Below are 12,580 nucleotides of genomic sequence, written 5' to 3' on the forward strand. Positions count from 1 at the left end.
GTTGGACCGGGCCTGTTCTGTTGTCAGTCGGGCGGGTAAGCGCCACAAAGGTAAGGGGCAGGGAGGGAGAAAGGGAGGAAAGGTGGAGTGGAGAGGAAAAGGCGCTTAAGGTAAAACTGAGGGGGGAGAAGGACGCTGAAAGCACTGGGGAAGACAAAGGGGTGGAGAAGAACGTTGAAAGGACATGGGGAAGACAAAGGGGTGGAGAAGGACGCTGAAAGCACATGGGGAAGACAAAGGGGTGGAGAAGGACGCTGAAAGGACATGGGGAAGACGGGGGGGAGGAGAAGGACGCTGAAAGGACATGGGGGAAGACGGGGGGGGGGAGAAGGACGCTGAAAGGACATGGGGAAGACAGAGGGGGAGAAAGACACTGAAAGCACATGGGGAAGACAGAGGGGGAAAAGGATGCTGACAGGACATGGGGAAGATGGGGGGAGAAGGATGCTGAAAGGAAATGGTGAAGAGAGAGTGGGGAGAAGACGCTGGCAGGGAAGAAGACAGAGATGCCAGACTATGGGGGGAGCGGAGGGAAGAAGATGGGTGCCAGACCAATTTGGAAGGGGGGAGAAAGGGAGGCACAGTAACAGAGCAAATAGAAGATGCAGAGAGAAGAGAGACAGTGGATGGAAGGAATTGAATGACAACATGAGGAAAGCAGAAACCAGGCAACAAAGGTAAGGTATGAAAAAAAATTCTATTTTTTTTTTTTTTGCTTTAGGATAAAGTAGTATATTAGTTGTGTTGATAAAAATTTATAAACATTAGAGGCTCTGGTAGAAACCCGTTTACAAACTATGTATTCTTCCCAATTAATATTTCCAAATTAATAAAGTCTTTTTGCTTATTTGTAAATGGGTTTCTACCAGAGCCTTTAATTCAGTAGCATAATTAAATGAAATAACTATTTCTGTAGTTTATAGGGACGGGTGGGGACGGAGGGGATTCCTCGCGGGGATGGGTGGGGATGGAGGGATTCCTCGTGGGGACGGGTGGAATTCCTCACGGGGACTGGTGGGGACGGGTGGGACTTTGGCGGGGACGGGTGGGATTTCTGTCCCCGCGCAACTCTCTAGTTCAATAGTTGAATGCACTCTCTGCAGTACTTCTCAGTCAACCTTAGCTGTTAAAATACCAAAGTACCCACAAGTGGTTCACTAATATTTGAACATTTCAAATTAGATTTGTGTTCTCTCATTCTAGACCTTAAGGGACTCATAATCAAAACAAAAACACGTTTAAAAACCTGCCCAAGTCGGCACTTAGATGATCTAAAAAACAGGTCATCCAAGTGCCGATAACTGAAACGGGTTTTTAGATGTATCCAGAGAATTTTAGACCTCTGAATCTCGCTGTGCGCCCAGAGCAGAAAGGGGCATTTTTGGAGGAGTGGTTAGGGTGGGATATAGGCCGACCTAGATTTAGTCCTGCAGGAATAATCGAAGGTTTGACGAGACTGCTTAGATGGAACTTATACGTTGTGATTTAGGTGATCTAAAAACAGATATAAGTGCCTAGAATGTATCTAAAGTGACCAGATAACCACTGCAGGGACAAAGTAAAGACCCACACACACTCCCCCCATGTTCATTGACCCCCTCACACCGCCACAAAAATCAGAATAAAAACATACATACCTGCTTCCAGAACATCTGCACCTGGCATAGGAAAGCCTAGTAGAGCTGCACAGAGGTGGCTTAACCTTTTCCTATCGTAATAAATTTTACGTTATGCTGGTTCCAATTGTAATTATTTTAGCAAAGTTTTGTATTATTCATTGTTATCATTTACGGCTATTGTAAATACAATGGCCCAATAGATGGGACAAATGATAGATAGAAGGTGTACTGTATGATCCATGCCATGGGACATACGATGGCAACAACATTTTTTGGATGTCCCATCATCCGGGACACACAATAGGAAAAGGTTAAGTAGTCTGGGGGGTGGGTTAGTGAACCATAGAGAGGAGGACCCAGGCCCATAAGCTACTTTAACCACTATATTCATGATGGAAAATGTGAGCCCACCAAATCATGGAATCAAGGGTGAAATACTCACGTGGATTTAAAATTGGCTGGAACATAGGAAACAGAGAGTGGGGGTAAATGGACAATACTTGGACTGAAAGAGCGTCACCAGTGGGGTGCCGCAGGGCTCAGTGCTTGGACTCGTGTAATTTAACATCTTTATAAATGATCTGGACATTGGTACGACGAGTGAGGTGATTAAATTTGTGGACGATACGAAGTTATTCAGAGTAGTGAAGACATAGGGGGATTGCGAAGATCTGCAACGTGACATAATCAAGTTCGAGAAATGAGCATCGACATGGCAGATGAGATTCAACGTGGACAAGTGTAAAGTGATGCATGTCGGTAACAAAAATCTCATGCACGAATACAGGATGTTCGGGGCGGTACTTGGAGAGACCTCCCAGGAAAGAGACTTGAGAGTTATGATTGACAAGTCGATGAAGCCATCCGCGTAATTCGCAGCGGCAGTGAAAAGGGCGAACAGAATGCTAGGAATGATAAAGAAGGGGACCACGAACAGATTGGAGAAGGTTATCATGCCGCTGTACCGGGTCATGGTGCGCCCTCAAATGGAGTACTGCGTCCAGCACTGGTTGCCATACATGAAGAAGGACACGATACTACTCGAAAGGGTCCAGAGAAGAGCAACTAAAATGGTTAAGGGGCTGGAGGAGTTGCCGTACAGTGAGAGATTGGAGAAACTGGGCCTCTTCTCCCTTGAAAAGAGGAGACTGAGAGGGGACATGATCGAAACATTCAAAATACTGAAGGGAATAGACTTAGCAGATAAAGACAGATTGTTCACCCTCTCCAAAGTAGGGAGAATGAGAGTGCACTCTCTAAAGTTGAAAGGGGATAGATTCCATACAAACATAAGGAAGTTCTTCTTCACCTAGAGTGGTAGAAAACTGGAACGCTCTTCCAGAGTTTGTTATAGGGGAAAAACACCCTCCAGGGATTCAAGACAAAGTTGGACAAGTTCCTGCTAAACTGGAACATACGCAGGTGAGCCTGGACTCATTTAGAGCACTGGTCTTTGACCTGGGGGCCGCCGTGTGAGCAGATTGGTGGGCACGACGGACCACTGGTCTGACCCAGCAGCGGCAATTCTTATGTTCCTATGTTCGTCAAAATCAGCCGTAATGTTATTCACCTTATCCACAAAAAACGTAAGATACTTTATTATTAGGTTTTTTTTTTAATATACCGCCTATCAAGGTTATCTAAGCGGTTTAACAATCAGGTACTCAAGCATTTTTCCTATCTGTCCCGGTGGGCTCACAATCTATCTAACGTACCTGGGGCTATGGAGGATTAAGTGACTTGCCCAGGATCACAAGGAGTAGCGCTGGATTTGAACCCACAACCCCAGGGTGCTGAGGCTGTAGCTTCAACCACTGCGCCACACACTCCTCCCTCATTACAGGTGAAAGATAACTCTTTATTTTCTACTTGACGGTCTGTTAATTTCTTTACTATCTTAAACAATTCCTTAGGTGAGTGTGTCGCTTTACTTAGCTTATCGGTAAAATAAGATTTTTTTGTGTGTCTAACATTGTACTTTTGTACAAGGCTAAAATATTATGATACTCCATCTTGGTTTCTTGTGTAGGACTTTTGCTTCACACTCTCTTTTTCCACCTTACATTTCTCTTCAAGCATTTCAGCTCTTCAGAAAAACAAGGAGTGGAATGGATATGCCAAGGCACCACCTCCTTCAATGGTGCTATAGAATCCAAACAGGTTTCTAAAGTATTATACCAATAAGAGGCAATCTCTGAAATCTCCAGCTTATTCAACCTGTTTAATTTAGGAAGTCGTTCATCTGTACCTCTGTACCTCTTCTCTAATCCAATAAGAGGATTTCTGTCCTGTTTCCCATGGTGTTGCAATCGGCAATGAAAATTGAATCAAAAAATGATCAGACCATAGGACTGGAATCGTCCTAGCTGTTGCACTCACTACTTCTTGCAGATGAAAAAGCATAAAACAGAGATCTTATATATGCCTTTTCATATGCGTAAAGGCAGATACAATTTGATACCACCCACAACCTCTCATTGCAACCATCAACACAGAAATTTACAAATCACTATCTGCCTGATCTACTTGTAGATTGAAGTCCCCTATGACTTAGTGAGAGGTTCAATCCTGTTTACACTTAATACTGAAAGGAAATCGGACATCTCAGAATGCAATGTACTTGGGGGACAGTAGCATAACAAAAATGAAAATTATCAAGAGACACTATTTGGAATTCCATAATACTATCATTTTTGATGGTCACAATCTTAGGCTTCATGTCCTCTTTAACTAATGACAACAAATTGCCCTTCTCTTCCCAATTCATGGGGTTGAAAACCCAACGTAACCCTCTATACACAGCTGATTCAAAATAATTATATCGGAATCTAACAGCCATGACTCAGTAATACACAATATATCTGGGCGTTCCATCGACAGCAAACTATCAATTATTTCCATCATAAATTCTAGTTCTTCTCAATTTTAGTCTTGTGGATTTTAATGTAATTAATATATTTCCTGAAATCTCCTATTTATCTCTAGAATGTAAGTTCTATAAAGCAAGCAGTGCCTCTTATGTGTATCTGTACAGTACTAAATACAACCAGTAATAGGATTTGTAAATGATAAGCTAAGATGGTTGTTATGTTATTGACCATTATGAAAGTTCATTAATTTCCAACATCTGCCATATCTTTCTTGTCAAAGATAGCTTGTTCTATCCCTGCTTGCCAATTCTGAGACATAATCAGGTATTCATATATATTCTGATTACTGATCTAACTTTACAATTTTAAGAGCTAAGGTCTTTTACTAAGCCAGCAATGATGTTTGCTTGAACATACATGTGAATTACAGGCTACTTTACAATGACATTATGCTGATTGTTTTGGAAGCTGCAAAAAGTTGTACAATACAAGGATTGTTGAAGGGGCATGAGGCAGAGGGAGATAATACATTTGAAAACTGAGGGAAACAGATTGCAGAATTTACAGCTACAGGTTTTCTTACCCAGTACCAGACACAGTCCTGAAATAGCTGTAAATTCTGCTATCTCCCTCATGTGAAAGGCAAGTCCCTGGACTCCTTATACTAGATGATAAATTAGAGTGAATGCATTTAAGCCCTAATATGAAGGCCTAAACAGAGATTACAATCATCGAAAAACACCTTTACCTTTAGAGCCTGGTTTTCAGAATCTGCACCCAGATCTCTCAGAAAAGCTTCATTCCTCAGCTCTGCTCTCAGTTTACATAGCTCAGCTTCAGTCTGTTTCAATGATTTTTGAAGAGCAAGTTTTTCTTTGTTCCAGATTTCTCTTTCAGAAGCCAGCAGTGCATCATTTACTTCGTTGTCCAGAGAATGTCTACGAACCTGAAAAGAACAGATAATTTTTCATATTCAGAATTTAGATTTTGCACATTTACATGACTATGGTGCAAGGGGCTTTTAATTATTTTTTTAAATATATAATTCTCATCCATGATTGATACTATTTGTAAATAAGTAGTGGCCAGGTTGCTGTGTCTACCAAACCTTCTTTGGATATGATGGCATATTATCTGCAATATTATTATCTCCATGGCATAAACTGAGAAGTCACAAACACTAACATGGCAATTACTGCTAAAAGCAGATACCAATAGGTTGCTGATTTAAAGGATGAACAGGCAGCTTTTTACATGTGGGACTCCCTAGCTGAACCCAAATGGGTTGGTGGGTAGTTAGCTTCTAAATGGAAAATAAATTTATCAGAAATGTTTGGCCAAACTGACTCCCTTGTTGAGGAGAAAGGCATCCAACTCCAGATAATTAGGAGTGTATAGTCTGGAATAGCTAAGTAACTGTGCTATATGTGCATACGTGTGCAAATGTGCATGTGCAAGTTACATGATAACATTTTTTTAAAACAGGAGGAAAACTTTTTTTCACTTAACAAATAATTACGCTCTGCAACTCACTGCCAGAGGACGTGTTAGCAACAGTTAGCATATCTGAGTTTAAAAAAAGGATTGAACAAGTTCCTGGAGAAAATGTCCATAACCTGCCAAGTACTTGTGACCTGGATTAACCACTGTTGGAAGCTGGATACTAGCCTAGATGGACCATCAGTCTGACTCAGTACAGCTATTCTTATGTTATGTGTGTGTGCATACTTGTTTGCCTTGTGGGTGAGTATGCAAATCTGCCTTCCCTGTGAATGAATAGGGGTGGGGGTGTTTGATGTGAAATGGGTAAATGTGAATTGACTGTTTACGCTTTCAAAACATACAAAATCTAGAGAATATTCTAAGAAGTTATGTTTTTTTATTAGGCCTGTATTTCAATTAAAAATTTTAACCTTACAATTAATTAAAGGACCCACGGCAACAAGAGGGCATCCGTTGAAAATCAGGGGTGGGAAATTTCATGGCGACACCAGAAAATATTTCTTCACCGAAAGAGTGGTTGATCGCTGGAATAATCTTCCACAACAGGTAACTGAGGCCAGCAGCGTGCCAGATTTTAAGAAAAGATGGGATTGGCATGTGGGATCTCTTCACGGAGATAGTTAGGGGGTGGGCCATTAGTGTGGGCAGACTAGTTCTATGTTTCTAAAGCCAGGGGCATAGCCAGCAGTCTACACATTTTCTTTCTCCTCCCCCGCATTAGGTACCATACTTTTGCTGGTGGGGATACCAAAGCTCCACTAGATGTAGCAATACAAAATTGCCCTTTCCCCCTTGTACTGCCTCAGGAGTGACAAAAGTCAGTGATGTACCTCCAGCTGCCGATACCTGCACTTCCTGAGTTTGCTTGGGGTTACAACAGTCGGTGGCTAGAGGCACGTGGCTAACTTCCTCACTCCTGAGGCAATATGAGGAGGAAAGGGACAACTTAGGCAATGGATTTCTTCCGCTATCTCACCAGCACTGTTCCTTCTAAGCTGAGTGAAAGTTTTCCAACTGCATTGCTGCCAGTGGAAAGTGGTGCTTCAATATTGTGTTTTCAATCATTAGGGACAGAAGGTATCTGGAGTCCTGCAAAGCTTGCCTGTTCCTCACTAGTGGAAATGTGATAGTGAAACGGCAACACCCCCCCTCCCCTCCCACTGGCCGCACTGTAGGTTTAATATATTATAAATTCAACCACACCGGTATTAACTTTGTATACACACTACCTGAAAACATGTTAGTACCGGTGTGGTTGAAAGTATATTACATTAAACACACAGTTCATATATACATATTGCTCAGATTTGTTCATTGATTATCTTTTTTTTTGAATTCTTTATTTATTGGATTATTCATTACAATATCTTTGTAACAAACATACATGAATGAACACAAAAAATACAAATTGTAAATTCCCAAATGGGAATTAACATAATATATAAGGAAACTAATTCAACCATATCCTAGTCCACATTAAAGCTGATCGCCAGTACAAATAAAACATCAAAGCAAATCTTTCTATCTACTATCTAGGAACAGGCAAATGGCTATTTATATACATTATACATCATCCTCCAAAAATAAACTAAATATAAGGAATTAAACTTTCAATAAAGATTTTTCTTTGATAAAATCTTCCACCTGGGCTGGATCAAAAAACACATATTTATCATTTCCATATGAAATTAGGCATTTACATGGAAATTTTAAAAAGAAAGTAGCTCCGACTGCCAAAACCTTAGGCTTTAGCTGAAGGAACTGTTTCCTCTTAAACTGGGTTTGTCTAGAGACATCTGGAAAAATAACTACCCGTTGACCACAAAACATCTCTTGTTTTTTCAGGAAATATAATTTCAAAATATCTTGTTTCTCAAGTTCTGTCTTGAAGGTCACGAGAAGAGTTGCTCGTTTTTCAATTATGTCTTTAGATGACTCCAAAAACTGTGACACATTCAAACTCTCAGGTGATACTATTCTATCCATTCCACCTTCCTCTACCTTTTCTTTGGAATCTCTTGAAATGTAATATAAATTATCGACCTCAAAGGTCTCCACTTTACTATAATGTAATATCTCCCTCAAATACATAAGACTTCTGATGCAAGCCAATCAACCAAAACAAGGCTCGTGTTGAGTTGTTCTAACATTGAAGCATCTATGGTTTGGAGTTTTTGGTGGCCGTTTGGGGGGTGAAGGGGGGGACAGAGAGCTGGAAGGAAAGATCGTGAGTGAAACACTAAGGCACCATCCATTACTGGAGAGAGTGGTAGAGGTCCGAGGTTGCTTGAATTGAATATTTCTGTAATTGTTCTTTCTTGCAGAGTATGTTGTGTAAATGAATGAAACAAACTTCCACATTAATGTATACTGAATCATATTATTTAGACGGCATGCTAGGATTTAGATTCATTACTTGCTTTTTTCATTAAGCAAACATATGAAGAATTTTACAATGAACTGTAAATAGACATTTTATAACCCAACAATTTCATTCAAAGCAACAGCTGGAACTGGTTTAACAAATCACATGTTGCTGTAAACCAAGTTATTATTCTTTTGCATGTAAATTAAGACATTTTATCAACCCATTATACGCAGTGTTCCAAAATATACAGATATTATTCCGGCAGACTAAGAAAATGGACTTACTTGATCGCCGGAGGGCCCCCTTTGTTTGTAGTGTCTGAATTGCTCTTCTAGTTTAATGAGGGCATTCCTTAAATCGTTCTTTTCCTCAGTCAATCTGCTCACATAACCAGTCAGCTCAGCATTTTGGTGCAGCAGCATTTCAGTCAGTGAACTACAGGATCCTGCTGGTGGCAATGCAATCTGACAAAAAGGAGAAAGAAATAGGTAAGAAGAGGTTCTACCTTCCCAATTATGATGTGACAGACCAAAAGTTATGAGAACATAAGAACATAACCATTGCCTCTGCCGGGTCAGATCAGGGGTCCATCGTGTCCAGCAGTCCGCTCCTGTGGTGGCCCCCCAGGTCCGTGACCTATAAGTGGTCCTTTACCTAAATTGTTTATTCCCTATTCATTTAGTACCTGTACCTATACCCTTCAATCCCCTTATCCTTCAGGAAGTCATCCAATCCTTTTTTGAAGACCAATATTGTACTCTGCCCTATCACCTCCTCTGGGAGCGCATTCCAGGTGTTCACGACCCTCTGAGTGAAGAAGAACTTCCTAGCATTCGTTTTGAATCTGTCTCCTTTCAATTTTTCTGAATGCCCCCTTGTTTTTGTTGGCCCGGTTAGCCTGAAGAATCTGTTCTTCTCCACCTTCTCCATGCCTTTCATGATTTTATAAGTCTCTATCATGTCCCCTCTAAGTCTCCGCCTTTCCAGGATAAAGAACCCCAGCTTCTCCAGCCTTTCAGCATATGAAAGGTCTTCCATGCCCTTTATCATCCTTGTCACTCTTCTCTGGACCCTCTCGAGTATTGCCATGTCCTTCCTTAAGGTACGGCGACCAGTACTGGACACAGTACTCCAGATGTGGGCAAACCATCGCTCGATACAGTGGTAGAATAACCTCATTCGTTCTGGTAGTGATACCCTTTTTGATTATGCCCAACATTTTGTTCGCTTTCTTTGAGGCCACTGCACATTGCGCCGCCAGCTTCATTGTTTTATCCACCAATACCCCCAAATCTTTTTCTAGGCTGCCTTACCCCAGTAGCATAGCAAAACACTGTACATCACCTTGCTCTGGTGTAATAACTCCTTAAGAGAACTTTTGTTTTCTTCATGTTGGTGTTCTAACTCCATGCTAAACCTAGTGTAGATTGAAAGTCCTCTAACAGTCTCAACATGAGACTTGAAGGTAGCCAGCTGCTATACACTTGGAAGAAAGCACAGTTGCGTAACTGTAATGTGTTCTTCAAGTACAGCAGGATTTCAGTCCTACAAGTGTGGCAATGTCATCCAACAAAACCTAGCCTGGAAAATTTTTTTAAAAGCTCTTTGAAATTTTTCAGAGCTCTACACTGCATTTGAGGAACTTCCTCTCTCAGTGCTGTCTTGCTCTCTAACTCTATGTGAAGCTATTAATAGGAAGTCAACCTACAATGTAGGTTCTATTTCTGCAGGATTTGTATAAGTATTTTATAAAGACACAAAAACACCTACTTGTTCAAATGTGCAGCATGAGGTGATAAAGATGGCTAGGTCTTAGATCATTTAAGCACTCTATGCTGAATTTTTTTGATTTAGTAAGCAAAAATAGATAATATTTATATGAAGTGCAAGCTATGTCCGGTAAGCCACAAACTAGCACTTTGAATCTGAAGAAACACATGCAGGTATGTACATTTAGTCTTTCTGGCTTCCTATTTCCAAATCACTTTAAGTGGTTATACTAATCACTGCATTGTCCCCACATTGTATTTTTTGAGTTGGGTGTGATGTTTTAGAGTCCGACGCGTATATAGGTGGGGAAAGGGAGGGAAAGAAATAGGGATTGGGAATTGTATACTGCTTTTTGTAGTTTTATAATTACACTCAAAGCAGTTTACATACAGGTATTTTAAGCATTTTCCCTATCTGTCCCAGTGGGCTCACAATCAATCTAGATTTAAACTATTTTATTGATGATGATTGAAAGCATACAATACAGAAATTGGTCAATTGAACAATAGAAAATCAAACAAGAAACAGAGTATTTACATACCTAGGAAGAAAGGATCATCATCAGTTTTATAAAATAAGAAATGCTATTGGTTGTCAGCCAACCTGTATCCCAACTGCATAACAATACTATGATCACATCTGTACCAGAGCCCTGGACTCTTAAGAGCACTGGAGATCAATATCCCAAGAACCACCACTCCCCCCCCCCCCTTTCCTCACTGAACACCCCAAGGCAGAAAACAAACTGAACAAGAAAGAGAAATAGAAAAAATAGGAAGGAGGTGGAGAGTGGAAGGACCAGATGACCAGCAAAAGTGACCGTCCCATCCCAGGGTCCCTACGGCCAACCCAACCATTAAGATCTCAAAGTTTCAGAGTATTGAAAATCTGGTTACGAGCTCTAGGAGGCAAAGAGTGTACCTGTACATAAGGTCCCCAAACGTGAAGGAACAATTTTGTTTGTTAATAAGAACCTCGCACTCGACCTCTCTCTAAGCATGAGAACATGTAAGTGATTTTGCCATGCCCAATGAGACAGAAAATGGGCTGAAGTTCACTCTCCCAGGCTCACAATCTATCTAATTTACCTGGATTAAGTGACTTGTCCTGGTTCACTAGATCTTTCTTCATGCTATTCACACCATCCAGGGTGTCTACTCTATTGCAGATTTTGGTATCATCCGCAAAGAGGAAAATCTTACCCGACAGTGCTTCAGCAATATCGCTTATAAAAATGTTAAATAGAATAAGCCCAGGAACAGAACCTTGAGGTAACATCTCTTTCCTCAGAGCGATCTCCATTGACCACTATCCTCTGTCGTCATCGTCTTCCACTCAACCAGTTCCTGACCCAGCCCGTCACTTTGGGGCCCATTTGGAGGGCACTCAGTTTATTTATTAGACATCTGTGTGGAACACTGTCAAAGGCTTTGCTATAATCTAAATACACCACATCTAGTGCACTCCCTCTATCCAATTCTCTGGTCACCCAGTCAAAGAAATTGATCAGATTTGACTGACAAGACCTACCTCTAGTGAATCCATGTTGTCTCTGGTTCTGTAATCTACCAGATTCCAGAAACTTCACCATTCTCTGTTTTAAAAACGTTTCCATTAATTTGCTTACCACAGAAGTCAGACTTACCGGCATGTAATTCCCTACTTCTTCCTTACTTCCACTTTTTTGGAGAGGGACAACATCTACCCTTCTCCAGTCCTACAATACCACTCTTGACTAGAGTAGCATTAAAAAGCGCAGTCAGCGGAGCCACTAGAACTTCCCAAAGTTCCTTCAGCACCTCGGATGTACATCATCTGGCCCTTCGCTTTAGCTAGCTTCTCCCGAACAGAACCCTCTGAAAATCAATCAGAGTCTACCACTCCCTTCATCCCTATTCACGTTTGTCTTATGCGGTCCTGCTCCCAGCGTTTCCGCTGTGAACACAGAACAGAAATATTTGTTAAGCAATTCAGCCTTTTATTTATCAGCTTCTACATACTTCTCCCCTTCATCTTTGAGTCTCACAATGCCACTTTTACACTTCTTTCTATCACTAATATATCTAAAAAAATGCCTTGTCTCCCTGATTTACCGTGTCAGCAATTATTTCTTCCATTTGCATCTTTGCTTTCCAAACTATACAACCAGCCTCTCTTAACTTTTCCAGATATTTTTGCCTGTCTTCCTTTTTCAGCGTTTTTTTGTAGTTTATGAAAGCTAACGTCTTATTCCTTAACTTCTCAGCTACTACTTTTGAGAATGAAAGCAGCCTTTTTTTCCTCTTACTTTTACTTATTTGCCTCACAAAAAAGTTTGTTGCCCTTACAATACCTCCTTTCGGTTTTGCCCACTGCATTTCTACTCCTTCTAGACGGTACCATTCAGATACAATTACTTGACTTAATCCCCCATTCGAACAAAGTTAGTCTTTTTTAAAGTCTAGAGCCTT

The 12,580-nt window shown here is 40.9% G+C and overlaps 1 protein-coding gene across 8 annotated transcripts in view; it reads right to left on the reverse strand.

Moving 5' to 3' along the window:
• AKAP9 (A-kinase anchoring protein 9) overlaps positions 1 to 12,580 on the reverse strand; it is a 409,648-nt gene that overhangs the window by 19,251 nt on the left and 377,817 nt on the right. For all 8 annotated transcript variants that reach the window (XM_033931174.1, XM_033931171.1, XM_033931173.1 and 5 more), the window contains 2 exons: positions 8,645 to 8,824; positions 5,238 to 5,435 (listed from right to left, as the gene is read on the reverse strand). In XM_033931174.1, the coding sequence (XP_033787065.1) occupies positions 5,238 to 5,435; positions 8,645 to 8,824 (378 nt within the window). The remainder of the gene's footprint in view (positions 1 to 5,237; positions 5,436 to 8,644; positions 8,825 to 12,580) is intronic.

The sequence above is a fragment of the Geotrypetes seraphini genome, chromosome 2 (genome assembly GCF_902459505.1).
Source record: "Geotrypetes seraphini chromosome 2, aGeoSer1.1, whole genome shotgun sequence".
Taxonomy (NCBI): Eukaryota; Metazoa; Chordata; class Amphibia; order Gymnophiona; family Dermophiidae; genus Geotrypetes; species Geotrypetes seraphini.